This window comes from Eumetopias jubatus, unplaced genomic scaffold (assembly GCF_037043125.1).
Source record: "Eumetopias jubatus isolate StellerSeaLion01/CBP00866 unplaced genomic scaffold, mEumJub1_p1.0 scaffold_8, whole genome shotgun sequence".
Taxonomy (NCBI): Eukaryota; Metazoa; Chordata; class Mammalia; order Carnivora; family Otariidae; genus Eumetopias; species Eumetopias jubatus.
The window spans coordinates 40,237,857-40,255,759 of NW_028274814.1; the positions used below are offsets into that span (position 1 = coordinate 40,237,857).

At 47.4% G+C, this 17,903-nt stretch overlaps 1 protein-coding gene across 1 annotated transcript in view; it reads right to left on the minus strand.

Annotated features, from left to right (window-relative positions):
- Positions 1-6,962, minus strand: part of B4GALNT3 (beta-1,4-N-acetyl-galactosaminyltransferase 3) — a 93,941-nt gene extending 86,979 nt beyond the window's left edge. The window contains exon 1 of the mRNA XM_028121174.1: positions 6,794-6,962. Within this exon, the coding sequence (XP_027976975.1) occupies positions 6,794-6,962 (169 nt within the window). The remainder of the gene's footprint in view (positions 1-6,793) is intronic.
- Between the last annotated feature and the right edge of the window lie 10,941 nt (positions 6,963-17,903).

Sequence of the window (17,903 nt, forward strand, 5' to 3'; positions counted from 1 at the left end):
ATAATTATAAAGCTTTTTAGTAACCAACACAAAGGGAAAAACCTGGTATTTATACAATTTATATGGCCAATAAAAATTTAAACAAACTGACTACTCAAAAGAAGCACAGCTATTTCTAATATCAAGACCAGAGAAACATTTCTGGATGGTTCTCACACACAGGATAAGCAATGTTTCTCAACCCCACCCTGGTAGCAGTTCTAATGAAGAATTTCACGGGGCTCTATCTCATAGCTTTTAGGTCCTAGTCTTCACTGGCCACTCCTTAAGTTATTCTATCAGTTGTAATGGGGTACCTACAGCACAAAAAAGTGATTTTACAGGGGTTAATGTGGTCCAGCTACAAAGCTGTCATCTGGTATAATGAACATGCACTATTTTTATAATCGTAAACATCAACTTTAAAATAAAGCACGTATTTAAAGTATAAAAACAGGCTAAGTGAATCTGTCCTGAGGGTAATGACTGAAAGGGAATTCAAGGGGGGCTGCTGGGGGGCTGGTAATGTTCCATTTCTTCATCAGGCTGCTTGTTACACAGGTATGTTCAGTTTGTGAAAATTCAAGCTGTATACTTATATGTGTGCTTTTCTGAACATATATTTCAATGAAAAGTTACAAAAAAACAAAACAAAACAAAACAAAACACACACACACAGCCAGGGACCACAGGGATAATTTGTATCCTTATTTTCTAAAAAAGTTGGGTTAGTAGTTAAAAAAAAATAGCATAAAAAATAAATTACATACAAAAATATCACAAGGATAAAAATAATATTCATTTTTGCTTGTCTCATGGATACTTATAACACTGAAAGCAGCACTTGTTAGAACCTAAAAGTCTGCAAAATTTAAAGAGCTATCCATCATGCTTTGCTTAGAATATATAACATATTCAGCCCAACGCCCTTTATATACACCATCCAAACTGTTCTCACCTCTTCCAGTAGTATTTTTTTTATATCGGGTAACACATAAAGCTATTAATTGTGGATCACAAGGTTAAAGGGGTCTGAAAGCAAACTATAGAGCTGGCCTGGTTTAGACCTCACCTCCTTGGATATAAGGAAAAGTATTTGTGGAAAATAAAAAGAGTAGATTTTGAGAGTGGTGGAACTTGGTACAGAACTAGGCTCCAAGAACAGCCTCTAGGCCCCCTTCCAAAGCAAACTCTGCTATGGCGGCCGCTCCGCTCTGCTCCATAAAGCTCAGCACTAGAGGGCAAGACCAGCAGGCTCTGTGGCCTGGAAAATTACTGCAGTCCGAGTACCAGCAGCTCCTAAAACCAGCACAGAAGTGGTTGCTTCAGAAGACCTGGTGCTGCGAAGCAGTTATAACCATGCAGGGCGTCCAGACAATTCCTGGACAGGGAGCGGTAAGGAGCCTTGGCACCCCGAGCAGGCAAACCCTCAACTCGGACTGAGGGTCTCTGGGCAGTGTGGGCAGGAAAGATGGCGAGGTGTGTTGCCACAGTTGTCCTGGCCACGTCAGAAGGAGAACGGAAGAGACCAGGGAAAGGAGATGCCAAGTCTGGGTAAGGTCTCCTACTCTCTGTCACACACGGCGTTCTGGGTACAGACGGTACCGGGTCCAAAGAAAACACTCTTATATAAAAAGGCATTGATGGCTTAATTCTCACCCTTTGCATATGTGTTGAAAGGCTATTGTTGTTTATACGTATTACGGTACAAGGAACAAGAATTCCTAGGTTCTATTCTTGGATCGGTCACTGATAAACAAAGTATCTGCCAGTGGAAAATATCAGGTGCTTGGAAATTCAGAGCTTGCCATCCATAACCAGGAGGTATTTATTCAAGTGCCTAGTGTGTGCCCAGAATGGAATACTGATTTGAAGATACACACGGCAGCCAGGTGGCCAGGGTGGCAGAGCATAAAGAGACGTAAGTAGGACACAGGAACGTGAGTCAGAGGTTCCACGGGAGCGAGGGGCAGCCCGGCCAGAGCAGCAGGAGACATGGTCCCAGGCCACAGGGAGCACAGAAGGAGTCGTGTTCCCCTGCAACACTCACCTCCGCTCTGAGTGTCAGCCCTAAGCCACGCCATGCCCGCTCTGCCCACACACCGGTCTCATTTGTTCCCCCTCTCTCCCTGCCTGCAGCTCAGATTACTGTTCTGCCCTGAGTTACCTCTGCTATGAAGGGTTTGTATCCTTTCCAAACCAGCGTGGCTGTGGTGACCCCAGGAGCTCAGATGCCTGCCTGACATCTGTGGCTGTGGCTCCCTCAGCCCATTCAAAGTCCCCCGGAAGTCACAGGGGCCAACCAGAGAGGTGTAAAGCTGATTCATTCCTGAGCCTGAGAACACTTTGGAGTTCAGCAGGTAAAGCTGACACTTAAAAATGGGGACACATTGGAACCGGCCTTGTGAGATCTCGAAAGAGGCTGGTGCATGCTATCATTCTGCCCTGGCTCCATGCCCAAATGCAATCTCTTGACTCCAGCACCAAGTTGGTCCCAGCAGTAGGTCAATTATAGAGCAAAGAACCTAGAAACCATTTTGGTCCAGACCTCTGCCCTCGGGCAGGATTTAGCTAATCCAATCTGAACGAATAGGTATAACTTGTTAAAACCTGCCAGGATGGAGAGTCTTTAACCTCCCCTAATAGTCTGTTCCCAGGGCTGCTTTTCAGCTGGTACACTCCAGTACAGCTGTACCAGTTATTAAGCTACTGAAAGACTTATGAACATGGTGGCATATAGTGACTGCCCCAAGCCCTCTGAATGCTCCACTACCACCTTGACCTGTCCCCAGGAGAGCTTCATGACTCAGCAGCTAAAAGGCTCATGCCAGCCACAGCGAGAGACCCTCAGGACCCTATTCAGGCATCCTCCATACCACAGTATCATAAAACTGCTCGACCCTGGCTGGCTCCATTCTACAAGGCTACCTACCCTATTCTTTTTTTTTTTTTTTTTAAGATTTTATTTATTTATTTGACCAAGAAAAAGAGAGCGCACACACAAGCAGGGGGAAGGAGAGAGGGAGAGGGAGAAGCAGGCTCTCCACTGAGCAGGTAGCCCCATGTGGGGCTCTATCCCAGGACCCTGGGATCACAACGGGAGCCGAAGGCAGATGCTTAACTGACTGAGCCACCCAGTTGCCCCTACCTACCCTATTCTAAAACTGCCTTCTCTTATCTACTGAATAAATGCCAGTCTTTTTTTTTTTTAAAGATTTTATTTATTTATTTGAGAGAGAATGAGAGATAGAGAGCACGAGAGGGAAGAGGGTCAGAGGGAGAAACAGACTCCCTGCCGAGCAGGGAGCCCGACGTGGGACTTGATCCTGGGACTCCAGGATCATGACCTGAGCCGAAGGCAGTCGCTTAACCAACTGAGTCACCCAGGCGCCCTAAATGCCAGTCTTTAAGGTTGTTTTCAAAGTCTTTCATAATACAGCACCATCCTATATTCTCCCTCCTACTCTCTGCTTCATCAAACCCAGATGCTCGACATTCCCGAACTCTTAACTTTTCCCTGGTCTTTGTTTATACTGCTTTCTGTCTGGAATAGCCTTCTCTTTCCATATCCATTAAAATCTTACCAGCTCAAGATCTCCTGAAATGTCACCACTTGCATGAAATATTAGTTGAAAGAGCCCTATCCCATTTCCGGAAGTGTCACAGCAACATCTAGGTTCCCCAGTTGTAAAACTTAATGATTATTCCATATTACAATTATTTTTATATATGCACCTGAACTCCCCTCCTAGAGAGAAAGCTGCTGAGAGGGCTAGAAACCATAATCTATTCATCATTATATCTAAGTGATCTAGCACAATGCCTTGCTTGAGGTATGTGCTAAATAAATACTTGTTTAAATGAGTGAGTGAACAGCTCTAATTCTTTTGTCCAAGGGACTCGTTTTCTATCTGTTAAAGATCTGGGTTGTTTTTCTCTGAAGTTACTCCAATTGTGGTTGTATCTCTTTCTACATATGGAGCCCAAATTGCACATCGTCCATATCTTAAACTACTGGGTTATTCCATGAAGATGAAGCAGGAAGCACGCTCCCCTGTCATTACTTTCCCACCCTGGAGTTTGTGACTGCCATTTCTCCATACACTTCTTCCAGCGTCAGATCAATGTACCCGTCACACAGGGACAGGCAAATGAAAGGTTTTTGGTAAAGGAGGCCGGCCTTACAGATAACAGGAAGGCTGCTGGTAGTGAGCTGGCAGGGACTGCTAGAAAGAGGAGGCAGGGTGGCTTGTTGGGAAGCTGAGCCAAGCTGGGACTCTGGTTGCTGTGGTAAAGGCCACGGGTGCAGTCCTGGGAGGGGAAGTTCTACTGGTTGCTGTTGGTATGCCGGGGTGTAAAGGAGGGAATGCGAGCAAACCTTTCCGTACCTCTATTCTTTAATTCCCCCTCCCCTGCTCTCCCCTCAGAGGAATAGCTCTGAGCTGGGAATAAGACCTATAGGACAAGAGAGGACTTTGATGAAAGACGTCTGGGCTTCTTAAAAACAAAGGATGGGAGACAAGGAGCCAGAAACCACAGCCACTGTCTAAACCTCACTCCAAAAGGAAATCCAGGCAAGAGTAGAATACAATGAGACAGCCCAGCATGAAAAGTCACCCTGCAGAGCAGATGGGTCTCAGGGTTCTAGGAGGCTGAGATGAGGAAGCGATGACCCATCAGTGCCTGGGCTTGGGCTCTCGTTAAAAATGATGGTTAGACAAAGATGTTGCTGGAATTGGAAGCTGGGAACATCTTTCTGGAGAAGGGTCAGTTTGGAAAAGGAAACAAAGAATAAGGAAACCCAGAGCTAAGATTCATCTAGAAGGGAAACCAAACTGACCCACGAATTGATAGCTAAGGATGAGACAGCCAACAGGAGTCAGAGGGTAGGAGCCAGAGCGTGAGATTATGATGATGGCAAACTGGTTCTGGTCTCTGAGAAGAAAGCACACCTGAGGTAAAGGGAAAGTGTATTGGGGTGGGGGCGGAGGGTGAGAGGAAGACACTAATTCCAGCATCACAAAGCAACTGCTTTCCTCTGTTTTTAATCTGTGCAGAGGATCCCACTGGCTACCACATTAACAAAAAGGTGGCCACGTTGAGAAGGGGTGTCCCAAGGAGGAGAGAAGGGAGATCCCTTCCCAGGGCCTCCCACCTGCACACACTCCAACGGGGCTCACCAACTTGGGACTGAGCAGCCATAGTATGTACGAGCACTGTCTTTCAGAGAGAAGAACAAGGCTCAGGGGAGGGCAGAACTAGCTATGGGAAGGCAAATTTTGGTCATCAGAAGGAAGAACTCTCCTATTTAGAGTTGTGGAGCTGTGACTAAGCAGAGCGTCTTCACGATGCGCTCAGCCCTCTGGCCCCGGAAAAGCTCAAGCAGGGGCGATCACACAATCTAAGCATCCAGACTCAAAGGGACCTTGGAGGTCATTTAGTCCAACTTCCTCCTTCTACCTGAGAAGCTGTCATTTTCCCTTTGATCCCCCAACTCGTTAGTGGCAGAACCAGGCCTGGAAGCCCAGTCTCCCTACTCACAGTCAGAATTACTTCAACAGAGAAGTTCTGCCATAAATATATGTCTCTACCCTGAACCAGCTCAATTACTGACCCTAGTAATTCCCTCTCTTTGGCCAGAGGAGGAGGCAAAGCACCACACCCAACTCTGGGCAAAGCAGTTGACACAAGGACATGTCGAAGCATCTTCTCACCAGCAATTTCATCACCACATAGACCTTCAGAATTTCCTCAGTGGGGGAAGTGAACGCATGGGAGACAATGTGCTCCAACTATGAACCTCCACTCCTCAGGCTTGGGCAGGGAGGCTCCTCTCTGGGAGTTTCTCCACTTTTTGCTGCTGTTACATTGACCTTTTACAGTCCCTGACACTTTAGGAATTTTACTTTGTTAGCTCCATCAATAGTAAACTGAAAATGACGTCGCATAGCCATGGGTGTCGAAGGAAAACGAGAAAGAGACCGTTCCCACATATTTTCCTAGGAGGAAACTGAGGCACAGAAAAATTAAGTGGCTTTGGCTACGTTAAAAAGAGAAGTAGGAATCTAGCCACTGCCTGGTCCACTGTGCCGTCCACTGTCTCCATGACCAGGGTCTGGTGAGTTAAGGATGTTGCGAAGGGTTCCAAAGAGAGCCTCAGGTAACTAGCTCGAGGGGTGGCCAGAACTAGGAGAGGGGGCCGGCTCAGTAAGGAAGAGGAAGGGGGTGGCGGGGGAGTGGTGTAGGGGAAGGGGGAGGTGAGGGGGCTCTCGAAGGTATGGTTAAAATAAAGAACCCCCAGAAAGCGCAGCGGGAGAGGAAACGTAGCGAGCCACAGAGCAGGCAGCGAGCAAAGTTTGGGCCGCGCTAACCGGAGCGCGCCTCCTCGGGGTACACACGGCCGACGGCACCCCGGGCACAAACCCCGAGCCCACGACTGGACCGCGCGTTTCTCTCGCTGGGGGCGGCCGCAAGCCTAGCGCGCGCGAGGTGCCCCGCGTCTCGGCCCGCACTTCCGCGGGGCAGGCGGGAGTCTCTCTCCCCGCAGTCCTCTCCGAGGGGAGCAGCGAGCAGCCCCGAGGATGCCCCCGGCCCCATACGGTCCGGCGGGCAGGCCCGGTCTCGGAACTCGGCGACCGGCCCCCACGCCCCCCTTCTCTCCCCGAGTAGGCAGCGGGGCGGCGCCGGGCACCTGGAGACGAAAACGAGCTGGAAATCGGGTCTGAGGATGAGAGGCGGGTCTCCCCAACCCGGGAGCCACCGGTCCTGCCTCCTCCCACCTCCGCGCCCTCCCCGTCCCCCTGGCGCTACTTACTCCGGTTCAGAGGGTTCCCGCTGACCTGGGCCGACGCCACCAGTTCCAGATAAAGAGTCCAGAGCCCCACGGACACCAGGGCGAGCGCCAGCAGCAGCCGGAAGCGCCTCCGCAGCAGCTTGACCGGGCGCAGGAGCAGCAGGAGCAGCGCGGCCCGAGGGCTCCCCATGGCGTGGCGCCCGGGCGGCCGCCGCCAGCGCGGGCCGCTCCGCACCCAGCCCCCGCCCCCCTGCCGGGCCCAGCGCCCCGGGCGCACGGTGGCCCAGTCCCAGCCCAGCGTCTCAGGGCTGCGCCGAGGCCGCCTCCCCCGGCCGCTCTCCAGCCGGGCGCCGGCTCATGCTCCGCGCGCAAGGGGTCCCCCCGGCTGCGCGGGCGCCTCGCGCCGCCTCTCAGGTCTCTCTCCGCGAGCAGAGCCGGCGCCTCCCCCCACGAATGTCCTCCGCGCCCGGCTCTCCTCTCCACGCCTCTCCTCGTCGCAGGCTCGCCGCCTCCCGCCCGCCTCCTCGCCCGCTCGCCGGCTCTCACTGCCCAAAAGAAGGCTTCCCTAGGTGCGCGCCTGCCCGCCTCTCCTCCGCCGCCTCCCGCTCGGGCTCTTCCTCCCAGCCCAGGGCGCGACCGCACACCCACCTGTCCCGCCCCCGCCCAGGCCCCGCCCCCGGGGCACAGGTGGGCTCCGCCCCTGAGAAGTCCCGCGGAAGCGGGGAGAGCTCCTGTTGGCCTCCCTGGGGAAGCGAGAGAAGCGGCCAGAGATTGCCTGGCGCCTCTGCCGACTCAGGACCGTTGGGGTGTTGGAGGGGGCGAGTTCTGATCCGAAATCTGTGTGACCGAAACAAACTGAGGTACCGCCCAGGCACTTAGTGGTGTTGCGCCCCAAGCAGAAGTGAAGTAGAAGCTGGATAGAAGGCGGGGCGCGGAGTGGAGGAGTCGGGGGAGCCGTCACTCTGGGGAAGAGCTGGGGGGTGACGCCGAGGTTTGGCTTCAGGGCCTCTCCGGGCCAGTGACGACCCTACTTCCTAATTTAAGTAATAAGAGTAGACATGGTATTAGTTGGGAGGCAGTGGCCACTTAAATCAGCCAGTTTCTTCGTCCGGGCTGGATTTGAAGACCATTCCATCCCAGCCTCAACCACCTCAACAAGAAACTCTGGGGAAGTTATACGCACCCCGGACTGAATCCCAAGTGGTTTTTCCCAGACTGGGATGAAATAGCTATTGGGGGAGAGCAGATGTTGGAGAGTTCTGAAGAATTAAAAATCAAAAAGAGGGGCGCCTGGCTGGCTCAGTTGAAAGAGCAAGCTACTCTTGATCTCCCTGTCGTGAACTGGAGTCCCACGTTGGGTACAGAGATTACTTAAATAAGTAAATATTAAAAACAACAACAACAACAAGTAAACAAGAAAGGCACTCAAAGAGTTGAAAAGATCATCAAGATATTCCGTATTCCAGTGCTCTGCCTTCCGGCAGGTAAAATTGTTATCATCTGATTTAAGTGAGATAAGGTCCAGTGGAGCAGAGTGAGTTGCCTTAAGGACAATCATAGTACAGTTTTCTTTCCACTCTCCTGCGGAAAGTGGTCAGGAGACTACAAAGAAAGCAAGAATCAGAGAAGCATTCCCAGAGATTTTTAACTCAAACAACATGCAAGTAGTGTTCCAAAACAGAAGTTCACAGCATTGAGTGCTGTGTTTCCCATTCTCTCTGCTACCACCTTAGTTGGATGCTCAATAGTCCAGTGATCTCTAGGGACTGTTTAACTTTTCCCAACTAGCACCCCACCCCCACCATCCTCTCCTGTACCACCAGATAGTCTATACAATTCTTTGACACATTCATACACATGCTCAAAAACATTTAATGGCTTCCTAGTGCTTACTAATTAAAATGCAAACTGTAAATCCGGAATTCAAGGCTTTCCAAAATCTTTTCCAACTTTATGTGACCATATGAAATCTGCTTGAGCTAAAATGAAGTCATTTATTGCCCCCCTCCCCCCAATATATTTTCTTTTTTAGTTAGTCTGATTTGACCCTTGCTTCAAGGTCTATTTCAGACTCTCTGAAGTTTTCTTGGACCAACCCAGTCTTGAGCAACCCTATCCTGCTTGGAGTTTTAGTAGAACTGACAGCCTGTCCCACGGATATGTACACACTCCTCAACCTCACTGCAAGGCTTCAAAAGTGGGAACTTTTTTGCCTCTTCAATAGGTACACAATGTCCATTTTAGTAATGTTTGAGGATGAAGACAGCGCTTGGAGCAAACATCGGCCGGAACTTCTGATGTAGTTCTTTAACAAAAGGTAGATCTAAAGAACAATTCTCTAATGGCCCCAAGGAAATGTCTCTACAAATTTCCAAACCAGAGAGGTGTACACTTGCCATGTTTTTCTTTCTCTCCAAAAGGCTGAGAGGCAAGAACAGCCTGCATGGACAACCTTGGCTGAGGCAGATGCGAGGTGATCAGGGTCTCTGTAAATACAGTCTCTTTATCTCTCTCTCTCTCTCTCTCTCTCTCTCTCATTGAGAGCAACCAGACTGGCTGTTAGGCTGAGTCACTTTCAGGTGCTTTGTCATGGAAACAGGTGGCAGCCCCTACTATAATCCTCTCCTCAAGATTGTTCCTCCTAAGAGAACACATGTAACCACTTCCATCAACCAAACGCTTGAAGTATCTGCTATGTGGTAACGAGGAGAGATAAAAAAACAGCATGCCATTTAATTGAGGAGAAAAGATATTCCACAGAAAAAGAGATCTGACAATATAAAGGCTAAGTTTCTAGTCCAAATAGTAAATTCCAAAGAAATTCAGAAAAGGAAAGAGATCACTCTGTACATCTCATTTCTTTGCCTTCCTCTTCCCACTCTATGGTTCTTATACCTTAAACAGCTCATTTCTGGGATGCCAGGCTGGCTCAGTTGGAAGAACATGTGACTCTTGATTTTGGGGCTGTGAGTTCAAGCCCCACGTTGGATGTCGAGATTACTTTTAAAAAGTAAATATATAAAAAAATTCTTAAAAATCCTTTTTTCTCTACTTATGGTGAGAGAGTGCAGGGGTGGGCAGGGAGAAGGAGGCCAGGAAACCCTTGTGGCTCTCCCTCTTCTATGTCCTCAGCACTGAGATTTCCCTCACACCCAGATGCTGCTTTCAGACAGCTTGCTCCAAATCCCCTATTGACTGCTAATATCATAGCAAAGCAGCATCCAGACTTTTGAGACCCAAATTCTTTTTTCAATCATTTGAGCTAGCTGTCATTCTCCCTCCGGTCCAGAGTTAAGTATATAGGTTGAGGTATAATTTTAGTGGCACAATATTGCCACCGATGTCTGTTCATTGTCATGTCAATTTATCTGGATACTCACTGGTTCTTCTGATGACTTTCACTGTCCTTTCAGTCTCCCACTTCAGTGCTGGCCCCTGTCCAGAATGGCCCAGGGTCACATTGCACAAATCACACCTGAAAGGAAAGAGCATTTCCATCATGTCACCCGTAATATGGATGGGGTGGGCTCTGGTCTTTGGCTTGGCTAGGATGTCAGCATCAGGGTCAAACCACAAAGTCTCTTCTCCCAAATTGCAGAGGCTTTGTGAGAGAGGTCAGTCGAAGCTTTCTAAAATGGGCTGAGGCTAGCACAGGGGCCAGAAAATCCTGCTTTGTAGAGAATTCAAAAGGGAAATGTGTACAGTGACCAGTAGGTGTGGTAGCAGAACTCTTGTGTCCAGAGCAATACTTATTCTAGTCATAGGGATGGCAGCTTATACTAAGTAACTCCCATGATCCCAGGGCCCCCTTCCCATTTCCTCAAACCTGACACCTATATTATAATGTGGCACCTTGAGCTTACAGAGCATTTTTACATCTTTATCATATGTGTTTTCTTTCTCACAACCACATGAGAATAGCAGGACAGGTATTCTCCTCTATTGACAGATGAACTGTGCAAACCTCAGTTTCTCCAAGGTGATCTGCACCAAGTTCACATGACCACTGCAGTGGTGGAATCAGAACTAGAACCAGATCTTTAGCCTCTGGTTCTCTTTCCATTGGACCCAGAGAACTCCTTCTCTGACCTGACATTCCATATTGCCTTCTGCCCATACAGACCCTCGCTCTTGTCTTTTACTTCAGGAGCTTCTCTGCTGTTCAGAAGTATTTTATGGAGATATCTTAGCGGGAATTCTGATGCTAATTCAGTGAGGGTTTCTGGGCCATTGCTAAGTCAATGTCTTAGACTGTGACAATGCAGAGAATTCCATTCTCATACTTTGAGAGAATTCCTAAGAGAGAAAAGAACAGTGCTGAAGCTATCTCTCAGTGCCATGCCCATCTTAGCAAGCATTTATTTATCTCTTTCAGCTCATGTAACACATCATGCCTACAGATTTCACTAGTTCCATTTTACAGATAAGCCGTTAAGTAACTGGTTCAAGGTGATGTAGGTGACTTGTATCTTAGATGGCACTCAAACTCAGGCTTTCTAACTTCAGATCCAATGCCTTTTTTTTTTTTCCTTTGCACATATTTCCCTGGAAGTTTCCCTGGAGCAATATATTCACCCTGGAAACTCTGAGCTCACTCTCAGCACATCCATAACTCACTGAGCCACATGATAATAATTCTCCTCCTCCCCACCCTCTTCAGTGCTGCTTGCTCTGCTCTTTACAGAGGAGGTCCCTTTTTCCTCTCTCTTCCTTCCACAAGTCCATCTTCTACAGGTCTTTTTGCAGAGTTTGCTACTGTGGAGGCGAGTCCCAAGGTGGAAACCCTCACTGAAGGCTTCTTATTGGCTACTTCTCTTGATTGCCAGTGTAGTTGGGTCCTTCTCTCTGGATGGTGGAAAGAATTGTATGAACTCTGGCCAAGCCCCAAGCCTTAGTTTCCCTCCGTTTGTGGTCCTAAATAATTTTGCATACTGGATGGGGAAACAGATGAATATTTACCATCTTTATAGAAGAATGTGTACAAGATTGCATCATAGAGAGCCAAAGGAACCAGGTGAAAAGAGTCAAAGGAAAGACAAACAGAGGGCAGAGATGTTATGTGTCAGAACAAAGCTCTTTAGCTTTCAGGAAAGGATCCCAGGCAGTTCACATACTGAGAGCTTATGGTTTCATCTCCCTCCCAAGCAAGTGAGTTGTGGATTCGATCTTCAGCAAATGCAAGGCATGACCCAGACCGGAACTATATGCTTCAAAGCTTAAATTTGGCATCTATTGCTAGGTCTTGCTTCTCTTTCCAGCCTGCAGTGTGAATGCCTCCAAATTACTACAACCTTTCTTCCTGCCTTCCTCCCCCAAGGAAAGGGATTCTCTAGCAAGTCAACAGACAATTATCTAAGTCAAAAAATTAACTTTGACTTGTTCTGGCTTTTCAACTGAGTAATAGCAATTATTCCCCTGCACTCAGATTTGCTTTGTTGCTGGGAAACCCACAAGAAGAAAGGGTGAACGGCACTCTTCGTTGCTCATTAGTTGGTGCTGAAACAGAGGCTAAATGAGCCTTCCCTGAAGCTCCACCTCCCATCTCTCTGACCACTAAACCTCACTAGAAAGACATTCTCGGGCGCCTGGGTGGCTCAGTTGGTTAAGCGACTGCCTTCGGCTCAGGTCATGATCCTGGAGTCCCGGGATCGAGTCCCACATCGGGCTCCCTGCTCAGCGGGGAGTCTGCTTCTCCCTCTGACCCTCTTCCCTCTCGTGCTCTCTATCTCTCATTCTCTCTCTCTCAAATAAATAAATAAAATCTTTAAAAAAAAAAAAAAGAAAGAAAGACATTCTCTCCTGTCTGCATTCTGCAGTCTGCTACTGCAGATAATGGTGAGGGGCTTTGTAACTGAAGCTAAGGCATAGCGACCCCCAGCTCTGAGTAGCTTCTTCCCCACTCCCACGTCCCGGTAATGTTTGATGTCTGAGAACTATGTGGCTTGCCATGGCTTGAAACCTCTGACCCACATACCTCTGCGTGAACTCTTGGTGCTTTCTTCTCTTCTCCCGAGACACATCCCATAGGCTTGGTCCCAAGTACAAATACAGGTGTATACACACACTCCCCTTTGGGGGCGCTGTACAGATGGTAGACTCGGAGACAGCTTTCTTGCCTGACTTAGCTCTCTGGCACCACCTTCTGCAGCGCTGAGGGTGTTCTCAGCATTTTCAGAATAAACTATGGGTCTCTAAGCCTCTGAGGGAAGCTGGATTTCCGACCTCTGTTCTTTCATCCTGAAGAAACTCTTCCATATACATCTACCACTCCAGACTTCACAGCTTCTCAAATCCCTAATGGGACTTGTCAGTGACCACAACCTGTACTCCTTCTATAGCATCCAGCCCAGAAGTCATTCTGTAAATACTCTGTAATAATGGAAAGTGTTCTTACTCTCCATCCTAGGAGGCTCTGCCTTCTCTTCAGCCCACTCATTTAAGGATGGCTTCCTCTATTAAAGCAAAAGTGGGAATATGGATGTTCCTTCCCTTGCCTCAAACACAATCAAATCTACTCACCTGCTGGGAAAGCTGCAGGCAACCCAGGCAAGTGGACAGCAGGCTGGATTAACCTACCGTATGGCTTTGCTAGGGAAGAACAATGATCCTAACGGCCGGTACATGTGCAGAGTGCCACAAAACAGCTCCAGTGCTCAAGCCCCAGACAGACTTTCTGAAAACCTTCTTTGTCTAAGTTCATAGGTCCAGGCTATAAACTCTGGTGAGAGCCCCAGCCATGCCACTTAACACTCAATCACTGTGGCATCTCAGCAGCATGTCTCGGTTTCCAGACGGTGATGCTGGGCACTGATGAGAGTCAGAGCTGTTGGTTTCAGGTTTCTCAGCTGTGTTATCTAAGGACCGGCTGCTTGGGATTTGATCAGGGCTGGTTTGGGAGAGAGGCAGACGCCGTCTTTTCCCCAGAACAGACTACCCTTTGAGCTCTGCCGTCACCCGGACTGGGGATGGAAGAAAGAAAACAAAAATCCTCACTGTATGTGGTTCTCCGGAATTTAACTTGGCTCTGGAGAGGGGAAGTTGAAGAGCAACACTGCTCATCCACTCTCAACGCCCTCTGCAGGTGGCAAGCGCTGTGAACGCTGAGGCTTGTCAGGAGCGGGAAGGGGTTAGAATGAGGACAAGAAGGATTTCTGCCCCTCTTGGTGGTGGGGGAGGCTCCCACTTCCTTCCATGGTCAACACTAAGATGTTGAGGAGGGGAGTCTGATTTAAAGTCAGTTTACAAGAACCAGCCCTTTCATGAAGATGGCACCGAAGGCGAAGGAAGAAGCCCCTGCCCTTCCCAAAGCCAAAGCCAAAGCCAGGCCAAGACAGGGGTGCCAAAAAGCGTCCACAGTCACAGAAAAAAGATCTGCATGTCACTTGCTTTTGATGGCCCAGGACACTGTGTCTCTGAAGGCAGCCCAAATATCCTCGAAAGAGCACCCCCAAGAGAAGCGAGCTTGACCACTATGCCATCATCAAGTTCTCCCTGACCCATCGACTGAGTCAGCCGTGAAGAAAATAGAAGACAATAGCACATTTGTGTTCATTGTGGATGTCAAGGCCAACAAGCACCAGATCAAACAGGCTGGGAAGAAGCTCTATGACATTGTCATGGCCAAGGTCAACACCCTGATCAGGCCCGATAGAGAGAAGAAGGCGTACGTTTGATTTAACTGGCTCCTGACTATGATGCTTTGGATGCTACCAACAAAACTGGGATCATCTAAACTGAGTCCAGCTGGCTAAATCTAAATATAAATTTTTCACCATAAAAAAATAATAAAGTCAGTTTCCAAGAACCAATTGAAATAGAACATTCTCATTGGGCTAAGCTATGAAGAGAGGAGATAAACGCAGTCTAGTGATTTGGGACAAGGACAGCGCAACTAGTCATGTGTTGAGGTTTTTTGTTTTGTTTTCCCGGCCCTTCATATATTCAACACATTCACAGTGTGTGTGTATGGTGGTAGTGGAGGGTGGTCAGGGTGGGTGTTGGGTATAAGGAAGCACTTTTAGAAAATGTGAAGTGCTGAGTCTTCCTAAACTTTTATATTCCCTAGAACTTCTAAAAAAATTCTGCTTTGACAAAGATTCGCTCTTCAACCTGACATCTTACCCTCAAAAGTGGGCTGTCGGGCGCCTGGGTGGCTCAGTTGGTTAAGCGACTGCCTTCAGCTCAGGCCATGATCCTGGAGTCCCGGGATCGAGTCCCGCATCGGGCTCCCTGCCTCAGTGGGGAGTCTGCTTCTCCTTCTGACCCTCTTCCCTCTCGTGCTCTCTATCTCATTCTCTCTCTCTCAAACAAATAAATAAAATCTTTAAAAAAAAAAGTGGGCTGTCAGTGCAGGTCAGCGAGAGATATGCATGGAAAAACCTGCATTCCATCATCTCAGATCTTTTTAGGGGACATTTCATGCTCTGTTTTCCTTCAGATTATTAGAATGTGAACTTGGGGACTTTAAATCAGTCTCTGATTTATTTTTCTCATCGGGGTTCAGTCACTCTTTGCTATACATTTTCCCAACCCAGTGCTACCTTGGCTTACTACGTGGAAAATTTTGCTTTCAGCTACGTTTTCCCTTAAATTCCATACTGTTCTTGGGGTACCTGGCTGGCTCAATGGGTAGAGCATGCAACTCATGAGTTCAAGCTCCATGTTGGGTGTAGAGATACTTTTAAAAAATAAATAAAATAAAAAAATAATAAAAGTTTCTTAAAAAAAAAATTCCACACTGCTCTCAAGGAAGACTACTCCTGCTTTTTGAGAACTCTAGGAAAGAAATCCCACAACATTCTCATCATTAGTTGTTGGCATGATGGAAAAGCATGAGATCACCTAGGGAGGATCATGCAGGTGACAGTCCTGGCAACACTGACATTGTTGGGGTAAGCAGAAGAGAGTCAGACAAGGAGCGAGCAAACCCAGCAGACAGAGGAGTCAGGACAGAGGTCTACAAAGCAGGGAGAACAGGTGAGGACAGGGTGGCACCCTGAGATGCCAGTGCTCAGGAGGTGAAGCTGGGAGACCAGGTGTGACACACAAGGAGAGGGGCAGTGTGAATTCAAGAGGTTTATGGTCAGGCTGAGTAGAGGCAAAATATAGAATCCCGAAAATGTTACAGAGGACTTGAGCAGAGAACATACAGAGAAAGAAGAGTTTTATAAGGTCATTTTTTGGGGGAAGGAACTCATTGCTTTGACACAAAACAAGAAAGAGAACACAGCTTTTGGCACACAGAGAACATAGCTATTTTCTGCAGAAGCTTATCAGGTGCTGGCCTGGTGTAGGGAGTGATATAAGAGCTGTAGGGCTGGAGTGGAGAATCACTCTAGTTTAAGTAAAAGAACTGCAGACAGACCAGTTCGATCTTTACTGATCATGGAGCTTGGGGCCAAATGAAATCTTAATAGAAATCTGTATGACAATACTACAGTACTACATTACTCAGATTTTAGATCCCTCTATTTAATATTTCATTATCCCTTTCTAAACGTCAAGGCGAAAAACAGTCAACAATAGCAGTATCAAGATTGTACGAATTTAAAATTAGCACTGATATGGTTAAATACTAAGATGCTTAGTGGGTAGGACAGTTGTGAGCCAAAGGGGGGGAACAGTCACAAAACCAACACAAGGCCCATCAGAAACACTGTGGTCCTGTTTGGAGTTGGCTGGGATGCAAAAACTGTAGACTAGCCATGTCAAAATGGAGTGGTGCGGGAAACTGGACAAAAAGGATCACTGTATGATTTCTTATAACCACATGTGAATCTGCAATTATCTAGATTGACATAGGTATCAATAGATAAAGGTAAATGAGCTAACTTTTCAAGCATAGGATTTTATAATAAATATTTAACTAAAACAAATATATATTTAGCACACCAACTTGACTTGACTCTATGATCATAACCTAAATTCCAATATTTAACTGGGCCTATTTCTCCACTTCATATTCTGTGCCACTGGTTGGTCTGTTCATGTGTCAATACAACACATTTAATTAAAAAAAAAAAAGAAAAGGCGTGGCTGGCTCAGTTTTCAAAAAGAAGCCACGCAGTCCAAGAAGCAAAGAGGAAGAGCTACCAAAAAGATCTGCAAACAAAAGCAGTAATCGCTGCCATTTGACAGGCCAACTCCCAGAAACCTGCTATGGCAAGGGCGGTGGGTTTCTTAGTAACAACTTACTCCATACACTTATGTTCCACTTAAGATGTGACTAATATCATCTGGTAGTTCAGAAATAAATTATGTCATTTCCAAACTGAGAGCTACCCCGTACATAACATGGGTAGACTGTGATGCCACCTTAGAAAGCGGAGTAATCAAGTAAGTGCTTCAGAGGTCGGTTGTGTTCACACTTGCTTTTTGTAGGACTAACTAGAAACTAAGCTACCAGTCAGTCTAGGAGTGGACTACTTCACAGCTTAGACCCATAAAGCAATGTAGAGGCTTAAAACAAAACAAAATAAACAAAAAACAAACCTTTCGGAGGCTGGTTCAGTTGGTAGAATGTGTGACTTTTTTTTTTTTTAAGATTTTATTGATTAATTTAAGAGAGAGAAAGAGAGAGCAAAAGCAGGGGGAGAGGGAGAGGGAGAAGCAGGCTTCCCACGGAGCAGGGAGCCCGATGCGGGGCTCGATCCCAGGACCCTGGGATCATGACCTGAGCCAAAGGCAGACGCTTAACGACTGAGCCACCCAGGCGCCCCCACCTATATCCTTTTTTAAGCAAATTGCTGTGCATCTGGGGCAAAATAATTGCGTATGTCCCTGGACAGCCTCTGGAAAGTTAGGGGATCTTAGCTTAGTATACAGCATCATTCTGATTCACCCAGGACAAAGGAAAGAACTCAGGTTTTCACATTTGTATTAAAGGAAAATGGTGATTGAACTGCCAGTAGGAGATGCTTTTTTTTTTTAAGCCTATGACAACAGATCACATTTTTTTTCACGAATAAATCCAAAAATTCCCAGAGGGATCAGTCTTGGGCTTTAGAGGGACATATATAATGGATGGTTCTTCCTTTTGTTCTAACACTTAAGGAACTGACTTTTTATTACAGTTGCTGTTTTGATGCTACGCATCAAACAAAAAGGTTATTAAATCATAAAATTTCAGAGT